The sequence below is a fragment of the Amblyraja radiata genome, chromosome 27 (genome assembly GCF_010909765.2).
Source record: "Amblyraja radiata isolate CabotCenter1 chromosome 27, sAmbRad1.1.pri, whole genome shotgun sequence".
Lineage (NCBI taxonomy): Eukaryota > Metazoa > Chordata > Chondrichthyes > Rajiformes > Rajidae > Amblyraja > Amblyraja radiata.
The window spans coordinates 26,636,513-26,663,146 of NC_045982.1; the positions used below are offsets into that span (position 1 = coordinate 26,636,513).

At 43.7% G+C, this 26,634-nt stretch overlaps 1 protein-coding gene across 1 annotated transcript; it reads right to left on the minus strand.

The window, feature by feature from the left end:
- Positions 1-432: 432 nt before the first annotated feature.
- LOC116988643 (serum amyloid P-component-like) lies at positions 433-3,147 on the minus strand. The gene is made up of 3 exons (XM_033045531.1): positions 3,103-3,147; positions 2,879-2,954; positions 433-1,668 (listed from the first exon to the last, which is right to left on the minus strand). The coding sequence occupies exons 2-3, from the start codon at positions 2,940-2,942 to the stop codon at positions 1,055-1,057; spliced, it is 678 nt and encodes a 225-aa protein (XP_032901422.1). The 5' UTR covers positions 2,943-2,954; positions 3,103-3,147; the 3' UTR covers positions 433-1,054.
- Positions 3,148-26,634: the final 23,487 nt, after the last annotated feature.

Consider the following 26,634-nt stretch of genomic DNA (forward strand, 5'->3'; position numbering starts at 1 on the left):
TCCTGGGCTCTGATCAGATGGTCTTTAAATGACTCACGTCAGATGTGGATTTACCCCAAAAACAATTGCTCTCAATTTACTCTCCTTAGTTCCTGCCCAATAATGTTATAATTTCCATTACTCCAGTTTAGTGCATTCCCCAAGGTCCTGACCTACATTTATTCAAAACAATCTTAAAACTTATGGGGTTGAGATCACTATCTCCACGGTGCTACACCTTACACCAGTCAATGGAGTTCTCCCCAGATCCCCACGGATTCACATTCACCGGGGTTGTTTCGTCGTCTCTCAGGCTAAAGTGACCTTACTGTCAGCAGATCAGTCCACACTGGGCTGTGCCATGAGTTGATTGAGAGATAGGCACAGATAGTGCACTGAGTTTTAACTGGAGTCCACACACACACACACAGTCATTCACACACAAGATCTTTGTTGTTTTGATGCTTGTTTATTAAGCTGATGAAACTGCAATGTTACAGTTCAATCACAATCACTAGAAGCACAGAACACATTGTGAGCTTTCCAACATTTGGTGTAATGAACAATGTGAAATCAAGAGGTTAAATACAGAGAGAGACAGTAATAATTCCAATCAGCACAATCTAAATCAAGACAGGATCAGCCTCCACCACAGGGACTTTCCCACAGTCCGTGTCTGCCCGTCACCACCACCCCGTGCCCCTGACGCTTTCTTGTCTACATGTGTGTGTCAGAGAGATGGCACCCAATGCCCTGGACACTGCTCTGTACTGCTGCACCTTTTAACTGGGATGCCCAAATGTTCCCGGTGGGATTTGAGAAAGGGCACCAGCAGAATGGACGAGGAGGGGAGTCTGGTTAAAGAGGGCGGACTTGTCTGTTTTGAGCAGTCCCTGGACTCAGTAAGTTGTTCCTTACGTCGACGTAAACAGCCCTTTATTCTGGAATAACACCACTAATTCCGCTGATCTGGTTTAGAGAGGAAAGATCGCAAAGCAAGGTCATATTCAGCAAGAGTAGTTGAGGACATTGGGTTTCCCTCTGCGCATTTTATTGGTTTTTGTAGCCAGAAAATTCAAAACGTGCAATCATTATTATCTATAATTCTTACGTACCCTCGTGCTGTAAATATTGTTAATCTCCAGTCAATGATGTTCCCTCCTTTACTGAAACAACCCTGACTAATCATCTCTATGTCATTGGGTTTGAGAACATGATCCCACAGGTGAACATCAGAGATCTCTCCGACAAACGACTGCTTGGAATCAAAACCTCCACCAACTGAGTCTTGTTCCTGACCTAGAATAAACTGACCAGACCCTTTCACAATATAACCTCGACCAATCTTCCGTATACTGCGTCTCCCATTAACCCAGACTGTTATCTCACCCACTTGAGACTCCCAGGTCACACAGATGTGTCTCAGTATAGCATCCATTTCTGTGATGTAAAACTTTGTTATAAATGTTCCTAAATACAACCAGAGTTGTGTTTCAGATTCTTCCCAAATCAGCAGTTCGTTGTCGGAAAAGCTCGTTGCGTAGGAGAGCAAGCTGTAAGAGTGACCGGCTTCAGAGGCTGCCCTGAAACAGGCAGTAAAGGCGGTCAAATTGTTGAAGTGAGCCGCATGCAACCTGACGAAGCTGTCGGATGTTTTGCTTGAGAATATCACTGATTTCGCATCCAATCCTGTAAAATGTGAAGAGTTAAGATTGTCATATGTCAGTTTAAAGTTGCAGCTTTACCATCTGAGATGGAGCACAGAATAACTAGCGAGCAGTTTTCTGCAAAGGGATGTTTTATTTAAATCTGAGAGACAGAGTGGGAGATGTTTCTGTAGTGTGTTCTGCAGAACCTGCTTTAAAGTCTGCTTCCAGCTCGTAAAGAATGGAGCTTTGCTGAAATTATTCTGATGAATCAGCCAGAGCTGATGCAGCAAGCCGTGGAGCAATGTGAAACCAGAGATCACTGCATCCTAAGAAGCCTGTCCCACTGTACGAGCTAATTCAAGAGCTCTCCCGAGTTTAAAACCAAATCAAACTCTTGGTAAGCACGTAGAATGTACGTAGCGGTTACGTCGGAGCTCGGGGCGTCTCTTAGCGGCTCGTAAGGTACTCGGGAAAGCGGTAAGCTCGTGAAGACCTGTGAAGATTTTTCAACATGTTGAAAAATGTCCACGAGGGCCCAGAGTACCACCGAGCGGAAATTACCGTAATTCTCCGAGTTCGAATCAGGGGAAACTCGGGAGAACTCTTAAATTAGCTCGTACAGTGGGACAGCCCTTTAACTTTCCCACGAAGGTAGGAAATGAAAGGCCAGGTCTGCGGATGGTCTGAGGAAGATCTTGACCAACTTCATAAGTTTGGGCTTCCAGCACATTCTCCCCAACTTTCTTTAGAATCCTGCAAAGGAAAATTGAAGTGATGAGGAACACTGTTCAGATGCGGGGATTAGAAGGGGTGGAGAAAATACTGAGACAGATCGGGAGCAGCAGATACAAATCTGCATTCAAATGCATCTGCAGGGCGTTCGAGAGGGACTAGGAAAACGAGCTGGTCGAGTCGAAATGGGTTATAGGATCACTGTCCATGCTGTGTCCTGCAGCGCAGATAAATGCACTTTGCAAGCATAATTGGAATACATCTCTGTTCTGAAGTCGCAATGTTCCCACCCACCGGGTATTGTTAATGGGTGTGTCCCATTCCTGCCATATCTAATAGGCTAGGCTTTTCCTGATAGTGAGTTTCAGAACCACATGGAGAGACCTGCAGCCTCGGCACAGACCGGGAATGGAGGCCGGGCTCCTGCTGCCCTGCATGCTCCTCAGTCCCTCTGTCCTCAGATGCATCATCACTGATGCTTGCACTCAGCAACTCCTCAGATCAGAATAAGTACTGGCCTGCACTGTCCGATCCCGGCAAGTAAATGCCAATCACAAGCACAATTGTAACGAAGGGCTTCATCCTGTCTCCGACCTGTTGAAACAAAGAATCCCCAATTCATTTCATTTCACTTGGTGTCGATCCATTGAAACTCAGAACCAGCAGCCAACCCCGTGTGTCAGTAACACACAAACAGCCCCTCTGGTACTCACTGTGTTCGTCTCCAACAAGCCGGTTTCACCTCAGGGGGGTCCAATACCCTGGGCACAAGATGCTGCAATTTATATCCTGCAGAACCCAGTCACTGCCAATCGCAGGAAGGAGCTGAGGGGGTGGAGATTGGCACCTCATCCCACTGATTCACTCCCGGGAATAACCTGCAAGTATAGTCCATCTCCTTCCTTCCCGTGGACTTTGATCAGATCATCTCTCGAGTGTCTCCTGTGAGAGTTCAAGTGTTCACATTTGCTTTGATACTGGGAAGGAGTGTTCAGGTTGCTCTCTGTAATGGCCGACCACTTCATGTGGGGAGTGCAGAGAGTGTATGTACATGTGTCTGAAGAAGGTTCTCAACCCGAAACGTTGCCTAGTATTTCCTTCGCTCCATAGATGCTGCCTCACCTGCTGAGTTTCTCCAGCATTTTTGTCTACCTTCGTACATTAAAGTTACTGCCTCTGCTTGGGCGACATCTCCCCATCCCCACCACCAACCCCCCTTCCCCTCCACGGGACATACATGGTCTTTTAGCTCTGATCTGTGACAGTGCACGATGTTGATACAGAGGGGAGAGGTAAATGTTTAATTAAAGGATTCTTGGCATGAGGAGGCGGGCATGGCCTTTGACAGCTAATTTAAAACATGACATTTGGATTCACACTGGGAAAGATGTGTATTTTGTGGCGTCTGTGGGACCTGAAGTCCCTTGTCCCAGGCTCTCCGCACCTTGGAGCCCAGTCAATATCTTCCCCTCTCTCTTCCCGCCTGTCTGAATGAGAGAACCAGTTCCCGGGTTGAGCCTGAAGCCGTGCGGTCGGGGGGGGGGGGGGGGGGGGGGGACTGGACGCGGCTCTCGCATGCAGCACAGCACGGAACTGTCTCCAACGGCGGTTCAGAGCCAGTGAATGCCACAGATAAAGTGATATCAGTACCGGCCCTCCCTGTGGTACTGGATACCACAAGGAATTGCTGAACTCTGTATGATATCAACTATTACAACATAAACGGGCACAATATCTGTATTTCATTTTTTTCAATTTTACAAATATTAAATATCTGAATAGGGAAAAACTGTGACAGGTTGACAAAGTGAAGCAATATAAAAACAACTCAAGATTGTTTAATTGTCATATGTACAACAGAACAATTACATTCTTGCAGCTGCATAAAAGGGATGTAAGCACAATACTCATAGATAGAAAATAATTAAGGGGGAAAATCAACAAACGAATAACCTCAGGAACTGGTACAAAATAGCCCAAAATACTTAGTACACCCCAATAAAACTTGACTTGACTTGACCTGAGACAGTTCATAGTTTAGTTATAGTTTCATGGTATTCAAGAGGCTGGCGGTTGTTGGGAAGAATAATAATAATAATAATATAATAATATATCTTTTATTGTCATTGCACGTCAGTGCAACGAGATTTAGTGTGCAGCTCCACTGATGTCCAGGAAAGGTAAATAAATACAATACATAAATAAACAAGCTGAATTGATTGACGTGACCATCTGAGGGAGACTGTCCAAAGGGGGTGGGTGGGGGGGCACTCATTAGGGCCGGTTCAGAGCCGCTATAGCTCTTGGGATGAAACTGTTCCTGAGTCTGGAGGTTCGGGCGTAGAAGGCCTTGTAACGTCTGCCGGAGGGAAGTAGTTGAAACAGACCGTGGCAGGGGTGTGATGAGTCCTTATGGATGCTGAGGGCCTTCCTGAGGCACCGCGTGTGGTAGATGCCCTCCAAGGCTGGTAGCTCTGTCCCGATGATCCGCTGCGCTCTGTTGACGACGCGTTGAAGAGCTCTCCTCTCCGCCTCCGTGCAGCTGAGATACCACACAGAGATGCCATACGTTAGTATGCTCTCTGTGGTGCAGCGGTAGAACATTGTCAGCAGCTGTTGGGGCAGACCAGTCTTTTTTAATGTCCTCAGGAAGAACAGTCGTTGCTGTGCCTTCTTGACCAGCGCGGCGGTGTTTGTGGACCATGTGAGGTCTTCTGAAATGTGAGTGCCCAGAAACTTAAAGCTGGACACTCTCTCCACACTTTCTAATGAAGCTAATGAACATGGTAATCATAGTTTTCAGACGCCCGTACCTTGTTCCTGATGGTAATGAGCTGAGAGCATGGCCAGGATGGTGTGTGTTGTTGATGGTGCTGGCTGCCTTTTAGAGGTAGTGCCTCCTGTAGCTCCCTTCAATGGTGTGGAGGTCAGTATCCGTGATGGAGCAGGCAGTGTCCACCACTTTTTGTAATCTCCATTCTTGGGCATTCGAGTTGCTGAACCAGGCCGTGATGCAACCCGTCCATATGGTCTACCGTACACCTGTAGAAGTTTAAGCGAGTGTTCGTCGACATGCCAAACCTCCTCAATCTTCTCAGGATGTAGGGGCGTCTCTGGCCGTTCTTTATGATTGCATCATCCAATTCCTTTAATCCCGCCAGGCACAGTGAATGGACCCTAGAGAGGGGATACTACAACAGCGGAGCGGTCATTGTGAGAATGCTGAGGCTTTGGCGAGGAATCTGAGCGGTGGTAACATGAGGCACGGCCTTTTCCTTTCCGCTGTGGTCTTTGCGGCTGAGAGATGGCGGTCAGAGACTCCTCCTGCAGGAGAAACTGCCAGTGTCCCTGGAGACCACAGTGCGGGAAGTACATCCAACTGTAGCTGCTGAGCCGACCACATAGTGTGGCTGGAATTACGTTTAACTCCCTGAGGAATAGTGGTGATGATGAGGATAGCGTAGACAGGAGCTTTAGGCAGGTGGGCACGAAGGGGCAGTTGGGCGGCCACCAGGAAAGGCAGAGGGAGTAGGCAGAGAGAGCAGGACTCCAATGTGGCTATTCCCATCACTCACAAGTGACACGATTTGGTTTCTGTTGCGGGTGGGTGGCCTTTCACAAGAGAGCAGCAGCAGCAGCAGCAGCAGCAGTTCTGTAGCACAACAACAGGCCCTGATGTACAGTACCTAGAAATAAGCAGAGCCGTGGTGACTGGAACCGTGATAGTCAGGGGACAGACAGGAGATGCTGGTGCAGTGAAGGAAACTTCAGGATGATGTGTTGCCTGCCAGGTGCCAGGGGTTTCTCCAGTTGGTTTCAGTACATTCTGCAGGGCAGCACAGTGGCAGAGCTGGTAGAGATACTGCCTCATAAACCCAGACGCCCGGGTATGATCCTATCCTTCGGTGCTGTGTGTGTGGAGTTTGCACGTTCTCCCTGCGACTGCATCCACTTCCTCCGTGTGCTCCAGTTTCCTCCCCCATCCCAAAGATGTGTGGGTTTGTAGGTTAATGAACTCTCTGTAAATTGTAACTAGTGTGTGGGGATTTGATGAGAAAGTGGGATAATATAGAACTAGTGTACATGGTCGGCTGGACCAAAGGGCCTGTTTCCATGCTGTATGTCTGAACTCTAAAATTCTCAATGGGAGGGTGAGCAGCCAGAGCTTGGTGCATACATCAGGACCAATGCCATGGGATGAGGTTCAGCAGTGAGAATGTGGGAAGGTTAGGCAGAATGCTAAACAGCAGGCTGTAATCTCTGGATTTCCCCAATGTGCCCATGTTAGTGAGGATGTGAAACATAGAAACATAGAAACATAGAAATTAGGTGCAGGAGTAGGCCATTCGGCCCTTCGAGCCTGCACCGCCATTCAATATGATCATGGCTGATCATCCAACTCAGTATCCCGTACCTGCCTTCTCTCCATACCCTCTGATCCCCTTAGCCACAAGGGCCACATCTAACTCCCTCTTAAATATAGCCAATGAACTGGCCTCGACTACCCTCTGTGGCAGGGAGTTCCAGAGATTCACCACTCTCTGTGTGAAAAAAGTTCTTCTCATCTCGGTTTTAAAGGATTTCCCCCTTATCCTTAAGCTGTGACCCCTTGTCCTGGACTTCCCCAACATCGGGAGCAATCTTCCTGCATCTAGCCTGTCCAACCCCTTAAGAATTTTGTAAGTTTCTATAAGATCCCCTCTCAATCTCCTAAATTCTAGCGAGTATAAACCAAGTCTATCCAGTCTTTCTTCATAAGACAGTCCTGACATCCCAGGAATCAGTCTGGTGAACCTTCTCTGCACTCCCTCTATGGCAATAATGTCCTTCCTCAGATTTGGAGACCAAAACTGTACACAATACTCCAGGTGTGGTCTCACCAAGACCCTGTACAACTGCAGTAGAACCTCCCTGCTCCTATACTCAAATCCTTTTGCTATGAAAGCTAACATACCATTCGCTTTCTTCACTGCCTGCTGCACCTGCATGCCCACTTTCAATGACTGGTGTACCATGACACCCAGGTCTCGCTGCATCTCCCCTTTTCCTAGTCGGCCACCATTTAGATAATAGTCTGCTTTCCTGTTTTTGCCACCAAAATGGATAACCTCACATTTATCCACATTATACTGCATCTGCCAAACATTTGCCCACTCACCCAGCCTATCCAAGTCACCTTGCAGTCTCCTAGCATCCTCCTCACAGCTAACACTGCCCCCCAGCTTCGTGTCATCCGCAAACTTGGAGATATTGCCTTCAATTCCCTCATCCAGATCATTAATATATATTGTAAATAGCTGGGGTCCCAGCACTGAGCCTTGCGGTACCCCACTAGTCACTGCCTGCCATTGTGAAAAGGACCCGTTTACTCCTACTCTTTGCTTCCTGTTTGCCAGCCAGTTCTCTATCCACATCAATACTGAACCCCCAATGCCGTGTGTTTTAAGTTTGTAAACTAATCTCTTATGTGGGACCTTGTCGAAAGCCTTCTGGAAGTCCAGATACACCACATCCACTGGTTCTCCCCTATCCACGCTACTAGTTACATCCTCGAAAAATTCTATAAGATTCGTCAGACATGATTTACCTTTTGTAAATCCATGCTGACTTTGTCCAATGATTTCACCACTTTCCAAATGTGCTGCTATCCCATCTTTAATAACTGACTCTAGCAGTTTCCCCACTACCGATGTTAGACTAACTGGTCTGTAATTCCCCGTTTTCTCTCTCCCTCCCTTCTTAAAAAGGAGGGAGGGGGAGATGAATGTGTGGCTGAGGAGCTGGTGCAGGAGGAAAGGGATCAGGTTTTTGGTCTAGTGGCACCTCTTCTGCTGGACAGGTGATCTGTACAAGAGGGCCTGGTTGTACCACAACTGGCTGGGAACAAATATCCTGATGACGACAGACAATAGGTGCAGGATCCACAATCAGTAACCCGTTCTGCCTTCTCCCCATATCCCCTGACTCCGCTATCTTTAAGTGCTCTATCTAACTCTCTCTTGAAAGCATCCAGAAACTTGGCCTCCACTGCCTTCTGAGGCAGAGAATTCCACAGATTCACAACCCTCTGTGTGAAAAAGTTTTTCCTCATCTCTGTTCTACATGGCTTACCCCTTATTCTTAAACTGTGACCGCTGGTTCTGGTCTCCCCCCAACATCGGGAACATGTTTCCTGCCTCTAGTGTGTCCAAACCCTTAATAATCTTATATGTTTCAATAAGATCCCCTCGCATCCTTCTAAACTCCAGAGTGTACAAGCCTAGCCGCTCCATGCTATCAACATTTGCAGGCGCTGCTCGGAAGGGTTTAAACTGGGAGCGAGGAGCCAAGCGATGTGACAGATGGGCATGGTGAGGCGAATATAAATGGTAAAGCAACTGAGGTCAGTAGACAGAACAGGCAGGGGCTAAACAGGGAGTGATGAAGGTCTAAGGGCCTGAACTGCATTGATTTTACTTTGGAGTCACGTGAGTGACTACGTGAAGAGCCCGCTCAGCATGCATGTGCGGCATTACGTTCAGCAGTGCAACAGGGGCGCATCGGGAGTCAGGCGCTCCCGCTACGGGGTGAAAGAACGGACCGTCAGGTAAGCTCTGAGGTTGGGTTTTCTTTCACAGGGAGCCTTCTGCTTTCAGGCAGAGAAGAAAGGCTCTTAGACAAACCTGTCCCCCGCTCGACTCCACGGAGGAGCGTTCCATCTGGAGGGGGGCAGCAACAAGGCGGTAGGACCGCTTACCCGGCGCTCCGCTATCCCGACACCGTGCCGAGCCCAGCCCCGCTAGCGCCTGAGCAGCGGGCTGGAAGTAAAGCCACGGAAGAGGCGTCCGGCCGGTTGCTCCGACTTGTCGGACGGGGACATCTCTCCACCCGCACGGGGAGGGGAGACAGCCGCATGAGCCGCTTGGAGCGGCTCTTGGAGCAGGAGCTCCAGCGAGACGCGCTTCGTGAGGGGCGCTCTCGCAGGGGGAGTTCAGGCACTCCCTCCACAGTGCCTTGTGCACTGTCCATTGCTTCCTCCTTACCCGAGGGTAGCTTTGGTAACCAGGACTGGGCTGGTCAAGAACAGGGGACAATGGCTGAAGATCTCGGGAGTATGCAAGGGGTGCAGGAACAGGAAGAGCTGCTAGGTGTGGTGGACAGCTACGTGGCAACCCCACGTGCAGGAGGCCGTTAAAAGCCTGACGTCAGCCATCACATCGTTTTCCTCGTTCCGTGGACAAATACGGAGATGACCACAACCTTCGTAAACAAATCATAAGACCTGCCATAAAAATCCAACATTTGCGGGGTTGTGCATACCCCAGCCACTGAGCCAGACCCACTGCTCTTTGGCAAAAACCTCACAAAGCATATGAAGGACATGGAAGTTTAAAAAAACTTTCGGTCTCATGAGGGCAGGGCCGGGACGAGCAAACCAAAAACAGTAATTCCTACGCAGCAGCACCCCATCGCGTCCATCAGTCCACGTCTACCATATGGGACTGATGAAAGCTCAGGGTCCGCATTCTATCACCGAAAGTCTTCTTTAGACCAGGGCCCAGAGCGGACCCCATGGAAAATGTGCCACCCCCCAACGTCACCGCCACGTCAGACGACGTGCAACACTCGTTGGACCGGCAGGAAACAGAATACCCATAACCATGGAGGTAGGTGGGTCTGGTTCCTACCAGCATATAGAGTAATACTAACACACGGGAGTCTATCACGAGTATATACTCAATGGCATTAGTGGATACAAATACAATTCACACTAGAAAAATTGCCACCAGGTCAACATTCACCCCAGAGGATATTTTCCCCTCTCCGTTAAAGAAACGAGATGGACAAGCTGAACTGGTGAGACAAATTTCAAAGGGTATCATGGGAAAACCTGAACCCTTGCTATTCGTATCAAATATATTCACTAAACCCAAAAAAGATGGTGGATGTCGCGTCATCATTGACTTAACTTCACTAAATATGTTTGTTAAGTATATACATTTCAAAATGGAAACGGTTGTTACTGCCAAACAACTAAATTCCAAAGGATACTTCATGGCAAGCATTGATCTTAAAGATGTTTACTATTTAGTACCATTCACAAGGATCATCGCAGATACCTGAAATTTACCTGGATGGGGCAGCTATAGCAGTTTAAAGCGTTACCCAATGGGTTCACATCAGCCCAAGATTGTTCACCAAGACACTAAAACCAGCTCTGGCAATATTCAGAAGACAAAAACATATTGTCATGGCATATCTTGATGATATCTTAAATGGTAGGCAAGACCATGGAATTGACTATGTTAGCTGTTCAGCTACCAAACAGTTATTCGAAACCCTGGGATTGTCTTACATCCAGATAAATCTAAGTTGAAGCCATCCACAATCATGGACTACTTGGGCTTCACAATTAATTCAGTCTACGTGACTGTAACATTGCCAAGAGACAAAATAGTTGAATTGGCACACTCATGCAACAATTTAATGGTCAACAAACTACCAACTACTCGACAAGTAACAGAGTAATTGGGAAAATGGTAGCAGCATTTCCGGCTACATAATTCGGACCTTTGCACCGAAAACGACATACAGGTCATTATGATCGTGTCATGAAGTTACCCACTGAAGCAATATCAGAACTACAGTGGTGGGCAAAAAATGTTTGGCATAGTTTACAGCCCTATTATCATCATTAACCCTATGTTAGTTATCCAAACAGATGCCAGTGCTCAAGGCTAGGGAGCAACTAACTCTATATCCAGCGCAAGTAGTAGATGGACTAACCCGGAGTCATCATTACCACTTACACTGGGCATTAATTATCTAGAGATGGGTGACTTTTATGGTTTAAAGCATATGCACAAATATGCATCACTTGCATTTACGGTTACAAATAGATAAATACTACGGTGGTGGCCTACATTAACCATATGGACGGCATAAAATCGGTATCATGCGACAAGTTGGTCAACACAATTTGGCAATGGTGTGTTGAAAGACATATTTGGCTATCAGCAACTTACCTGCCATGTAAGCTAAATACAGTGGCAGACACCAGGTCACGTAAATTTAATGACAACATCGAATGGATGTTAAAACCCCCCCAAAAAATTTTCGCAAAAGTTATCAAGCAATATGGCACGCCAGATATCAATGTATTTGCATCAAGGCTAAATCACCAAGTACCTATGTATGTCGCTTGGGAACCAGACCCTGAGGCAGCAGCGGTAGATGCGTTCGCGCTGGATTGGGGAAATTCTTCTTCTATGCATTTCCTCCCTTCTGCCTCATCAGTCGGGGACTACGCACAATACAAATGGACTCTGCTTCAGGTATTTTGATAGTACCCGATTGGCCTACGCAGCCATGGTTCCCAATACTCCATGACATGGTTGTTGAAACTCCGATGGTATTCCCCAGTGACCCAGAGTCATTAACACCCAGTGTCGGGCACAAGCCATACGTGCCATGAAAAAAAAAGAAGAAAAAAAAAATCAAACTCCTGGGTTGAAGATTCTGCACAAACCACTTCTGGGACTGGGATTATCAGAACAAACCGTCGACACCATGTCAGCATCCCTCCGAACATCCACTAAAAAACAGCACTTGTCCAGCATCAAAAAATGGGAGAAGTACTGCTTGGATACAGGGACCACCTACTCAACCGCTACAGTTACCAACGTACTGGAATTCCTGGCGAACCTTCACCACGATGAAGGACTCAGCTACAGAGCCATCAACACAGCTAGAAGTGCCCTGCCTATTTAAAACTAGCTCCAGGACAACAGGCCATGGGGTCCCACCCGCTGGTGGTCAAACTAATGAAGGGTATTTACAACTCTAACCCCCTAGACCAAGGTAAACCCATATATGGGATGTCAGTGTGGTCCTGACATACCTCAGGGGATGGCCACCAGCCAGATCCCTCAACCTGGAACAATCTATGCTCAAAACACACATGTTGATGGCACTTGTATCTGCACAGAGGGTCCAGTCACTGCACCTATTGCGACTGGACAGCATGCTCACAGTTCCAGACCAAATCTCTGTCGTTATCCAGGGACTGATCAAAGAGAGCAGACCAGGAACACCTAATCCCGTCGTGGAATTCCGGGCTTACCCGCCAGAACCACGGTTATGTGCCATGACCCACCTACTATCCTACATAGACACAACCAAAATATTCGAGTGGGATGAAAAGCCTTGTGGGTCAGTCATAAAAAACCTTATGGTCGGGTGACAAGCCAAACCATTTCGAGATGGCTCAAGCAGGTGCTAAAAGCTGCTGGGATAAACACTAACATGTACAAATTTTATTCCACCAGGGCAGCATCCACGTCGACGGCTAAAAGAATGGACGTGCCTATAGACCACATCCTGGCTACAGCAGGATGGTCGGGGGAAAGACCGTTCAGAAATTTTATAATAAGCCGTTGGCAAAACCTGTTTTATTTGCAGAAAAGATTTTACAGACTGCAAATATTTAATTTAAGCCCAGGGGATCAATTTAATTTCTTTGTTGTTATTGTTAAAAAATACCATTGTGTTTTTCTACAAACAGATTCATTGGTTGATTACGATAACACACTTCCTCCCTCAAGGACTTCGGCAGTGATGTAGTAATAACTGTTACACGGTTTGAAATCACAGAGCTTTGAAGTCTTCATGTAGTCACTCACGTGACTCCGAAGTAAAATAGTAAGATTAAACGAGAATTTACCAGTTTGAAGTTTGATCTGTATTTTATGAGGAGTTACGATGAGGGATTACGTGCCCTCCGCTCCCACCCTCAATAATATGGGTCAAACTGATAAACTGATGTCTCCTTGTCTTTACTATGTTACTTCAATAACTGTGTCTATCTGTGATTCCACACCGCTGCTTTGAAGTATGCCGCGCATGCGTGCTGAGGCTCTTCACGTAATCCCTCATCGTAACTCCTCATAAAATACAGATCAAACTTCAAACTGGTAAGTTCTCGTTTAATCTTACTATTTTAATGCAAGATTCCTTACAAGGCAGATAAACTCAGCATCTATTGGTACAAGAGATAGGAATATTATGTTAGTGGCGCTACAATTGTTTGATGGAGGTTAGGAGACGTGGAAGACAGGATACGAGTGATTAGCATTTGTTTGAGTGTTGAAGTAATAATCTGTAGTTTCTTTTACTTAGTCGATATTTACATAGTTACAATACTGAGCAGTGCATACTGGTAGCATAGTTGGTGAGAACAGGTATTAAGGGGGGTGGTTCTGGGAAGCCAGAAGTAACTGTTGAGCCTTCCCAAGGTGTTGTAGGCCTAACTCAACAAAACACCAGTGAAGAGAGGACCCACTTGATAAGTTGTATAAAGGCATCTTAGATTTTCATGTGTCCTTGGGATTGGGGTTCTTATGGTTAAACGCTTGGCTTGTGTGTTTATAAGCTCAATAAGCTCATGTAGATAGCTTATTACTGAATATGGAGTTGATTATTGTCCCATAGCATAAGCAATTTAGATACTACTTTGGCATTGGGCATGGTTTTCTTGGTTGAGTGCTTCTCCTGGTGTAATAGCACGTATTTTGTGCTTCAACTGTAATTTAATTTAGCTATTACGGAATTATAGCTATTGCGGAATTATAGCTGTTACAGAAACAAGACTGCACAGTGGCGCAGCTGGTAGAGGTTGATGCCTCAGAGCGCCAGAGGCACAGGTTCGATCCTGACCTTGGGTTCTGCCTGTGTGGAGTTTGCAAGTTTTCCCTGTGACCGTGTGGGTTTCCTCTTGGTTTTCTGGTATCCTCCTAGATCCCAAAGACGTACAGGTTTGCAGGTTAATTGACCTCTATAAATTGACCCTATGTGGAGAGTTGATGAGAACGTGAGATAACAGAGAACTAGTGTGAGCAGGTGATCGATGGTCAGTGTGGACTCAGAGGACCGATCTTGTTTTCTAAATTAATTAAAGTAGAGGTTTATAGAAGGGCAGGACTAGCAGCTCAATATTCCGGGATTCTCATGTCACCACTTTGATAGAGGTGGAGGTAAGGGATGAGTGAGTGATGTGTGTTTGATTAGGGACTACATCATGGCAGTATTTAGAGCAGATATTCTTGGAGGATCATCCAGTATGTGGACTTAGAAATAAGAACAGATGATCAATTTGATGGGATTGTGTAATAGACCTGCCAATTGTAAATAAAATTAGGGGAGAAAACGTGTAGGGATATGAATATGAATATGATATGAATATAGTTAGCTATATGAATAATAACGCTGTCATGATAGGTGATTTCAATATGCCTCACAATGACTGCCTTTGTGCTAAGGGCTTGGATGGGGTAGAATTGGTTAACTGTCCAGGAAAGTAGATGTCTGGTCCAAGCCAGAGGATGCTGCAGGGGAAACTACCTGCCCCGCTTTTGTCATTGTACAACTATGCCGATCTCTTGCCTGTACAACCCTGTGAACTGTGTGACACGATTCCTTCTCACTCCTGGTGCCAGTCAATCAGTGTACTTTCCCCTCGAGAAAAAGCCATCCTGTTTGACATTTGGTTCATTTTGACACAAGGTCGCTTTGGATGCTGAGGTTCTGGGTACCTCAAAGGCTGATGATCAGACTTCACTCCAACAATGCTTTGGGCATTGACCTTTCCAAAAGGCTTCCAGGGATGAATCCTATCTTGGTGTAACCTGGCTGTTATTTCTCCATGAATTATAAGGTGTGTCAAGGGGCAGAGTGCGGAGGACAGAGAAGACCAGCAGGCACAAGATTCCAGTCAGCAACGTGTGGTCTGCTGATTTATTTCTGTGGCTCAGTGTGATATCCACAGAGCTGGTCAGTGTATGTACACATCTTTTCTCATCACTGCCTATTTTTCATAATTCATTCATAAAGTCATGGACCTATAAACAGGCCCTATCAGCAGATCAGCTCCACACTGTGCTGTCATGAATCAAATTAGTGATGGATACTGAGAGTGCACTGTTAACTGGAGACCTCACACACACAGATTTCACACACATGATCCATTCTGTTTTGATGCTTGTTTATTAAGCTGATGAAACTGCAATGTTACAGTTCAATCACAATCACTGGAAGCACAGAACACATTGTGAGCTTTCCAAATCTTGGTGTAACAAACAATGTGAAATCAAGAGGTTAAATACAGAGAGAGACAGTAAGAATTCCAATCAGCACAATCTAAATCAAGACAGGATCAGCCTCCACCACAGGGACTTTCCCACAGTCCGTGTCTGCCCATCACCACCACCCCGTGCCCCTGACACTTTCTTGTCTACATGTGTGTGTCAGAGAGATGGCACCAAATGCCCTGGACACCAAATGCTCTGTACTGCTGCACCTTTTAACTGGGATGCCCAACTGTTCCCGGTGGGATTTGAGGAAGGGCTCCAGCAGAATGGACGAGGAGGGGAGTCTGGTTAAAGAGGGCGGACTTGTCTGTTCTGAGCAGTCCCTGGGCTTCAGTCAAGGGTCAGTGTGTGGGGCAGTGCCCTGGGGTTTACACCCTGCTGATCCATGTAGACATCCACCATGGTTCCCCGCTCCCCATCCCTCTCTCAATGTGTGACGGAGAATGGCCGAGACTCTTGTGTACTGAGTTTGAAGCCATTACCCTGTCAGTGAGGGTGATGAGAAACTGGAAGGACAGTGAGTTGTCCCTTACCCCGACGTAAACAGCCCTTTATTCTGGAATCAACATTACTACTTCTACTACTGATCTGGTTTAGAGAGGAAAGATCGCAAAGCAAGGTTATATTCAGCAAGATTAGTTTGAGGAGATTATTTTCCCCTCTGCGCATTTTAATGCTTTTTGTAGCCAATGTATTCAACATTTGCCGTCCATGTTGTCTTTAATCATCACACTTCCTCCAGCTGTATATTTTGTTCTTCCCCAGTTGATGATGTTGCCTCCGATTCCACAACAACCGCGATTTACCAAAATAATCTCCCTGGGTTTTAGAACATAATTCCACATGTTAACGTTAGTCATCTCCCCAACAAAGGACTGACCACTGTCAAAACCTCCACCAACTGTGTCCTGCTCCTGACCAAGAATAAACTGACCACCACCTTTCACAGACAAACCCCTCGTGCCGAACTTCTGCAGACTGCGTTCCCCATTGATCCAGACTGTTACCGCACCCATTCTCGATTCCCAGGTCATACAGATATGTCTCAGCAAGGAATCCATTTTGGGGAGGGAAAACATGACAAAATAACTCCTTAAATACAGGGAGACATAACCATTAGCCATTTGCCAAATCAGCAGTTCGTTGTGGTGGCGATCTGTTGCGTAGGAGAACAAACTGTAGTCGCGTTGTTCATCTGATGCAGCCCTGAAGCAGACAGTAAAGGCAGACAATCTGCAGAAATGCCTTTGGAATAATCTGATGTAGCTGGTAGCTGTTTTTTTTGAAAAGATCAAGGACTTCCCCTCCAAGCCTGCAAAACATCAGGATGTGGATGCGGTTAATTGAATTTGAAATGTAACCGGTTGCCTTTGTCATAAGGAATAGGTGTAGAATTAGGCCATTCGGCCCATCAAGTCTACCCTGCCATTCAATCATGGCTGATCTACCTCTCCCACCTAACCGCATTCTCCTGTCTTCTCCACACAACCACTGACATCTGTACTAATCAAGAATGTATCTATCTCTGCCTTAAAAATATCCACTGACTTGGCCTCCCCAGCCTTCTGAGACAAAGAATTCCACAGGTTCACCACCCCTTTGCCTAAATAAATTTCTCCTCATCTCCTTCCTAAAATAACGTGTTTCTGAGTTGGAGCAGATGTGAAATGGGTGACCCATGTTCAGGGAATAAGAAGTTTTTTTCCTCAGAGAGGGGGGAGTTTGTGTTCAGGAGGAATCTGTGGCCTAATTGACGAGTAGCATTGAGGGATGCACAAAGTGCAGAAGTATCTCAGGAGTAACCTTTACAGATGCACCATAGAAAGCACACTGCTGGGGTTGCATCACAGCTTGGTTTGGGAACATCACTGCCCAAGACTGCAAGAAATTGCAGAGAGACTTGTAAATGTAGCCCAGTCCATCCCACACATCCACACTATCGACTCCATCTACTGAAAGCGGCCAACATTATCAAAGATATGTCCCACTCCTGCATCTCTGGAGGCAATCGAAAGCTGAAATTTCAGGTCCGGACCCCTTTTCAGACTGATTGAAGTGGGGGGGGGGGAGTGGGGGGGAGGGGGGGGGGGAGGGGGGGGGGGGGAGGGGGGGGGGGAGGGGGGGGGAGGGGGGAGGGGGGGGGGGGGGGGTGGAGGGGGGGGAGGGGGGGGAGGGGGGGAGGGGGGGGGAGGGGGGGTGGAGGGGGGGGGAGGGGGGGGAGGGGGGGAGGGGGGGGGAGGGGGGGAGGGGGGGGGAGGGGGGGGGAATCACCCCCCCCCCCCAACCTCTCCTGTATCCTCCCATCTCACCAGGCTTTGTCCACCCCCCACCTCTCTTCCAGCTTTCTGCCCCCTTCAACAATCAATCTGAAGAAGGGACCTGACCCAAAACATCACTTGTCCATTCCCTCCAAAGTTATGCAGCACTTTGTATATTATTCAAGATTCCAGATTCTGCAGTTCCTTCTACCCCCAGCATTGAGGCAATGCATTGGAACAATAGTCGTCATAATCTAATGAAGGGTAGTGCCGGGTAAAAGTATGCATTGAAATGGCCATCATGCCTCTGCATTTTATCTAAATACTGAGTTGCAACCCAAAAAGAGTCAAAACTAGATAGATCCCCGTAATCGATTCAGGCACTGAGTTTGGATGCCAAAACTCCCCCCCCCCACCCCCGCCGTGTTGACCTTGCAGTGTGCTCTTCTTGACACTTGGGCATGGGTAATATTGGGGAGGGGTGCCACTGAGGGTCATGCAATGGGCTGTCGTGGAGGCATTCACTGAATCCGACCAGGTGGAAAAAGCATCAGGAGACTGAGGAAATTCAGCATATGTCCAATGGCTGTTACAAACGTCTACTGATGCACCATGGAAAGCATCCCGCCCGGTTGCATCACAGCTTGGTTTTGGAACAGCTCTGCCCAAGGCCGCAAGAAACTGCAAAGAGTTGTGGTTATAGTCCATCACACAGACACAGACGTCACACTAGTGACTCCATCTACAGAAAGCAGCCAACATTATCAAAGACTTAAGATAGACACCAAAAGCTGGAGTAATTCGGCGGGACAGGCAGCATCTCTGGAGAGAAAGAATGGGAGACCCTTCATCATGTCTCGACCCAAAACGTCACCCATTCCTTCTCTGCAGAGATGCTGCCTGTCCCGCTGAGTTACTCCAGCTTTTTGTGTCTATCTTCGGTTTAAACCAGCATCTGCAGTTCTTTCTTACACATTATCAAAGACTTGCCCCATCCCAGTCATTTTTTCTCCCTGTCACCGTCAGGCTGAAGATACGGGTAGCTTGATAGCATGCACCACCATACTCAGGAACAGCTTCTTCCCCTCTGTTATCAGACTTGTGAGCAGTCCTTCCATAAGCTAGGGTACAATCTCAAATTCCAACTTTGGTCAAAATGGTAAAAGAAATAATCTGGTGCAGGGAAGAACAACAAACTTTGGGAGTTGATGTTTTTCATACAGTGTACTCAATGAGTTCACTGGTTCCTGGGGGGGGGCACTGGAGTCTTCTTGATGGTGACTCAGGACCACATGGAGAGACCTGCTGCCTCGGCACAGACCTGGAATGGAATCTGGGCTCCTGCTGCCCTGCATGCTCCTCAGTAGTTCTGTCCTCAGATGCACCATCACTGATTCTTGCACTCTGGAATTCCTCGCGTCAGAAGAAATACTAACCGGACTTCCGGCGGCATCATGGAGAATTAAGGCGCGGCATTGAGCTTCTCCCCCGTAAAAAAATTGTAAAAGCCGTTTTAAGTCAGCACCGATTTTTAAAAAAACTCACCGAAGTCGCCTGGTGTTGTGTAAGGGTGATATCATCAGAAGGTGACGTGAAAATCGGGGAGATTAATGGTGAAATCGGGTGTTTAAATGAGTTTAAATGAGCAGAGATAATCGTTCAAGGGCGCCAGAGAAAAATACTATCAGCCTTCAGCTCGAGGAAGTATTGGATACTCTGCAAACGACAGAAGAAGGTTCAGAAGAAGAAGATTCTTACAGCCAAGGGTCTCTGCTTGAAATGGCAACAAAAGGAGACAAGAAGGAGAAAGAGGTGAAGTAAATGCTTTTAGATATGACTGCTACAATTAACATGACACTGGAGAAGATGCAAAGTATGGAGTCTCACATGGAGAGTAACAAGCAGAGTATGGAGACTACCACGGAGAGTAACAAGCAGAGTATGGAGACTAGCATGGAGAGAATTTCTCAAAAAATTGATAATACTTGCAGTGAGTTAAAATAACTGAAAAAACAGTATAAGGAATTTGATAAGAGATTAAAATCAGAGTGTGTCAGAATTGAAAATGATTACAACAAGAAATTTAAAGGTGTAAAGGATGATATCGGAAAGCTGGATGAGATAATGGAAGAGATGGAGAATGAGATAAAAGAGATTGTCTCGGAAATAAAGAGTTTGAAACAATCACAGAAAACTGAAGAGGAAAAACTTGGAAGAATGACTGATAAATGTCTGGACCTGGAATCAAGAACTCGGAGATATAACCTGAGGATTCTCGGAGTAAAGGAAGGATGAGAGGGACATGAATCTCAAACATGTACTTTCGTTACTGACTTACTCAAAGATGTCTTTGAATTGTCAGAAGAACCAAGAATAGACGTCGCTAACCGAGTTGGAAGAGGAACAAATTATTCAAGACAGATAATTGTGAAATTCCGTGACATCTCTTCAGTGGAATTTATATTGAAAAAGATCACTTATGGGAAGAAGCTGACATACCGTGGGGATAATGTGCGAATATTTCGCGATTACTCTCCTGAGGTAGTCCAGAAAATGAGATTGTTTACACCAGCAAGACACACTTTGAGGGAAGTCCCGGGAGTAAGATATGGAATTTACTTTCCCGGAAAAATGAAGATATCTTATAACGGCGTTGAACGCTCATTTGCAGATCCCGGAAAAGCTTTAAAGTATGCAGAGGATATCGTTAAGAAAACATCGGGGCAAGCTGCCGACAAGGAAGAAGATTGAACTTTTTACAGAGTTTTGAACTGATTAAAATGGCCGAGCTACCCAGACAATTATAAAGCTTATTTCGTTGGAATGTGTTATTCAGAGAGCTTGGTTATATTCAACCTTGGATGAAAAGCTCAAAGTTTAACCCCTTGGCACCTGCTTGTACGGTAGTTAACCCTTTGGTACCAGCTTGTATGATGTATGGTAGTTATAGAATGGGATATTATGTAAGAATCCTGGGTGGATATATATGGGAAAGTTTAGATTAGATTAAGATTGGATAAATTAGAGGGACATATATATAATCGTGTATATGTTGTGTTCTATATTTGTTTTGTTTTTTTATGTCTCTTTTTTCTCTCGGCTGTCATTAGCGCTGGTTTGATAAACTCATATAAGAAAAGACAAAATATGAAACGGTATGTAACTTTTTATGAGGATTCACCAAGGGGGAGGAGCTCAATGTATAACAACATCACGGAGGTCTATACATTTTTTGCCATCGTTGATGGCTATTCGTCCTTAAGGTATCTTCCCTTAGATACCTTAATAGCACCTTTTTTTTTAAAGCACAATCAAGATTTTGATCTGTTTAATTTTTTTGAAAGTAATTGTGTATCACATTCTTTTTTTCTTTTTCTAAGGCACTTTACAAGAAGGAGATGCAATATAAATCTAATAAACCGGGATGACCACCCAAGTCCTAAAATTCTGAGGTATTTGGTTGCACCATATGATTCAGGAATATTACCTTGATTTACAATGCAAGACGATAGACAAATAAAGAATGGAGGAATTACATTTTGTAGTTGGAATATAAGGGGTGCCAACGAACCAATTAAGAGGGGTAAAATTTTTGCCCAACTAAAATCGTTGAAAAGCGACATAATGTTTTTGCAGGAGACACACATGAAACAACAAACACAAATAAGATTAAAGGCGAATTGGATAGGCCAAACATACTACTCCTCATTTACTTCTAAATCTAGGGGTACAGCTATTCTTATTAGGAAAGGTATTCCTTTTAAATTAAAGAATACCATATCAGATAAAGAGGGAAGATATATTATAGTTTCGGGTGAAATTTATGCAACCCCACTAACTTTGATAAATATTTATGCTCCGAATTTTGATAACCCCCAATTTTTTGATAAAATTATTGACATAATATCAGAGTTTAATTACCAAAATGTGATAATAGGGGGGGACTTTAACTGTGTTTTAGATTCATATCTAGATAAATCAGCAAAACAAAAGAAGAGTTATTTAAAATCTAAAACTAGCGAACTTCTAAATACATATATAAAAAATACTAATATAATAGATGTATGGAGATCTGCTAATCCAGTTGGAAGGGAATACTCGTTTTACTCTTCGGTGCATAAAACTTATTCAAGAATTTATTATTTTTTAGTGGATATGAAATTAATGCCATATACAAACAACCCAACATACCACATTAGTAGTATCTCAGATCACTCTCCGTTGACATTTTCAGTAAAATTTGAGGGAATGCCGGGTAAAAAATTTTTTTGGAGGTTTAATGCACATATTTTAAATGACGTGCAAGGCTATCAATATTTAAAACAACAAATGAAACTTTTTTTCGATACAAATGATATACCAGGTACTTTGCCTTCTTTATTATGGGAAACTTTTAAGGCATTTATGAGAGGAATTATAATTTCATATCAAAGTTTTCAAAATAAAAAGAATAAGACAGAACAATTGTTGTTAGAACAAGAAATCAGACAGTTAGAGTTGGATAATGCCAAAGATTCCACGACAGATAAACACAATAAGATAATATTACTGAAATTTAAACTTAATCGAATTTTATCGGCAAGAGTAATAAGACTATTCCAAATTACAAAACAGGAACATTTTGAGTTTGGTGACAAACCACATAAGCTTTTAGCTCGCCAATTGAAAAAACAAGAAAAGGAAAATACTATAACCAAAATTAAATCAGAGAAAGGTGAATTACTAATACTACCTAAAGATATTAATAATAGATTTGCCCAATTTTACCAAAACTTATATACATCTAAAATTAAAATAGAAGATAGTAAAATAAAAAAATTTCTAGATAACTGTAATCTCCCAATACTGGACCTTTTGGAACAAGAGGAACTAGGAGCTCAAATTACAATCAAAGAAGTAGGTGAAACAATAAAATCGCTGAAAAATGGTAAGACACCGGGACCAGATGGTTTTAATAATGAATTTTATAAAAAGTTTCAGGAGATAACAACACCTTATTTATTTAATTTATACTCCCATGCTTTTAAAGAAACCAAACTACCTGAAACATTAACAGAATCAACTATTACGCTTATTCCAAAAAAAGATAAAGATTTAGAAGATCCGGGCTCGTACAGAGCTATATCACTTTTAAATACGGATCAGAAAATTATAGCAAAGATTTTAGCAAGAAGATTAAGCAAATATATTAGTAAATTGATAAACCCTGATCAAACGGGGTTTATACCTAAAAGATACTCATTTAATAATCTGAGACGCCTGTTTAATATAATGTACTCGCATAAAGTAGAGGAAGAAGATATATCAATTATTTCTTTGGATGCAGAGAAAGCATTTGATCAGGTAGAGTGGCAATACTTATATAAAGTACTACAAAACTTTAATATGGGAGAGAATTTTATAACATGGGTAAAATTATTATATGATAAACCAATGGCAAGAATTTTAACTAATAACATGTTATCTCAAAATGTTCAACTATCAAGGGGTAATAGGCAGGGATGTGCACTATCACCCCTGCTATTTGCCCTTATGATAGAACCCCTGGCTGAAAGTATAAGAATTCATCCGAATATTCAGGGCTATAATACCAGGGACTCAAAGAATAAAATCTCATTATATGCAGACGATATACTTTTATATATTACAAAGTCACAAACGAGCATACCAAATTTATTAAACTTAATAGAGGAATTTGGGTCTTTTTCTGGATATAGAATAAACTGGAATAAAAGTGAAATCATGACATTAAAACCTCAAGAACCTACACACTTACTGAAGTTCCCCTTTAAAATAGCAACAGAAAAATTTAAATATTTGGGTATTCAGATTACTAGAAAATATAAAGCATTATTCAACGCTAATTTCATACCTTTATTAAATAAACTTAATACGTTGATTAAATTTTGGAAAACACTTCCCTTATCATTATTAGGTAGAATAAATGCAATAAAAATGATCTTCCTACCACAATTACTATACCTATTTCAATCTATACCGGTATATATACCAAAATATATATTTTTTAAATTAGACTAATATTACTAATTATATTTGGGACTATAGATCACATAGAATCACAAAAAAACACTTATGTAAACCAAAAGAGGTCGGGGGACTTTCACTTCCGAATTTTATGTATTATTACTGGGCAGTGCATATTAAGAATATGATTTATTGGTTGGATAGTTCTACCCAACAGACAGAATGGATAAAAATGGAGAAGGAGGATTGCCATCCTTGTAATATAGGAACGATCCTCTTCTCCCCAAAAAAACTGAATAACACAATATATAAGAAGAACCCAATTATATATGGTACAATAAGAATTTGGAAACAAATAAAATTATCTTTAAAATTAAGAAATCTATCACTGTTAATGCCAATAGCGAATAACCCTTTATTTAAACCATCTCTTATTGATAAGACATATAACCAATGGGAAAGTCTCGGAATTAGAAGGATCGGGGATATGTACGAAATGGGAAACCTACTATCATTCCAACAACTACAATTAAAATTTAAATTGAAAAACAACCAATATTTTAAATATCTTCAGATTTGCGATTTCGTGAAAAAATATATACAAGAATATCAAAAAGTAACTCCTGACTTATTGGAAGAAGCAATGAATATTGAAGCTGACTCACAAAAATTAATATCATATTTATATAATAGTATTCTAAATATAGACCTACCATCGACAGAGGTACTTAGAGAAGAGTGGGAACGGGAACTAATGATAAAAATTACGAAGGTTAAATGGGAAAAATACCTGATATATATTCACAAATGTTCAATTAATGTAAGACATAATCTAATTCAATTTAAAATTGTACATAGATTATATTATTCAAAAACAAGATTGAACAAATTTTATCCAAATATATCCGCCACTTGTGATAAATGTCTAGCCCAAAAGGCAACTATAACACACTCCTTAGTTTCCTGCATAAAACTTTATAGATTTTGGAATGATATTTTTGAAATATTTACAAAATTATTCAAGACAAGAATGGAACCTAATACTGAAATGATTATATTTGGCGTAATGGAAGATGGGAATAAATTGAACACATCTCAAAATCTATTCTTTAACTATGGTTTAATAATAGCAAAAAAATTAATTCTTAAATTTTGGAAGGGTACATCAATACCAACGCTTAAAATGTGGATTGCTAGTATGTTGGACACCGCTCATCTTGAGGAAATGCGATTCCTCCTAATGGATAAATCAGACCAATTCATAACAAGTTGGTCTCCATTCGTCGTTTTTTTGGAATCATATGGTGCAACACAATTGTAAAAAATAACTGTTTCAGGACTGGACGAGGGTTGGTCAAGATTATAAATAATGATCTCCTTTTCTTTTTTCTTTTATTTTATTTTCTCTATTTTCTCTCTCAACTTTCTTCATTTACTCGTTTTCTTTTTTCACACACTATATATTTCACATCTTTCTATCCTTTACTATCTAACTTCTTTTTCTTATTCTAATCTTTTTTCAATGTAACAAAAAAAAAAAAAGAAGTTGTACATAAAATGTATTATGAAAATATATATTAGGCACTTTGGTGCCATATGACTGTACTTACTTCTAATAAAATAAAATATTAAAAAAAAAAAAAAAGAAGAAATACTAACCTGCACTGGACGATCCTGACAGGTAAATGCACAGCACAAGCACAATTGGAATGATGAGCTTCATCTTGTCTCCGATCTGTTGAAACAAAGAATCCCCAATTCATTTCATTTGGTGTCAATCTATTGAAACTCAGAACCAGCAGCCAGTCCCGTGTGTCAGCAACACGCAGACAGTCCCTCTGGTACTCACTGTGTCCGTCTCCAACAAGCCGGTTTCACCTCAACAGAGTCCAATACCCTGGGCACAAGCTGCTGCAATTTATATCCTGCTGAACCCAGTCACTGCCAATCACAGGAGGGAACTGAGGGGGTGATACTCAGAGAGCCGTCACTGCTCTGTGTGTCGACATCAACGGTCTGCTCCGTTGGCATCAGATAGTGAGGAAGTTGATGTGGAACGAGACAATCTGATTCACTCTTCCTGGGAGATGAGAAACAACCCCCACCCAATTGCAGGTCTTCCCCTGCCCTCCCCCACTCTTTCAGGAGCCAATTCCAGGGATTTAGTCAGAGTAGATGTAGGAACAAGCCGGACAAATTGGGCCAAATGGCCTGATTCCCTGCTGTATAACACTATGACCCAATATGTAAGAAGGTCTATGTAAATAAATGAGCCCATTATACTCAGTGGGATTTCAATGGCTTGGATTCCTGATACAGAGTATATCAGGATAGTTTTCAATGCCTGGCATTGGCAGGTTAATGCAGTCCTGCTGCAGAGTCTCGACCTGAAGCATCGACTATCCCTCTGCCTTTACAGACACTACTGGATCCGCTGAGTTTCTCCAGTAGTTTGTTCTTTGCTCCAGATTCCAGCAGCTGCAATCTCGATCATCGTTGACTCTAGAAGATGGAATCCAAGGATTCACAAACCTGTCATAGAAACATAGAAACATAGAAATTAGGTGCAGGAGTAGGCCATTCGGCCCTTCGAGCCTGCACCGCCATTCAATATGATCATGGCTGATCATCCAACTCAGTATCCCGTACCTGCCTTCTCTCCATACCCTCTGATCCCCTTAGCCACAAGGGCCACATCTAACTCCCTCTTAAATATAGCCAATGAACTGGCCTCGACTACCCTCTGTGGCAGGGAGTTCCAGAGATTCACCACTCTCTGTGTGAAAAAAGTTCTTCTCATCTCGGTTTTAAAGGATTTCCCCCTTATCCTTAAGCTGTGACCCCTTGTCCTGGACTTCCCCAACATCGGGAGCAATCTTCCTGCATCTAGCCTGTCCAACCCCTTAA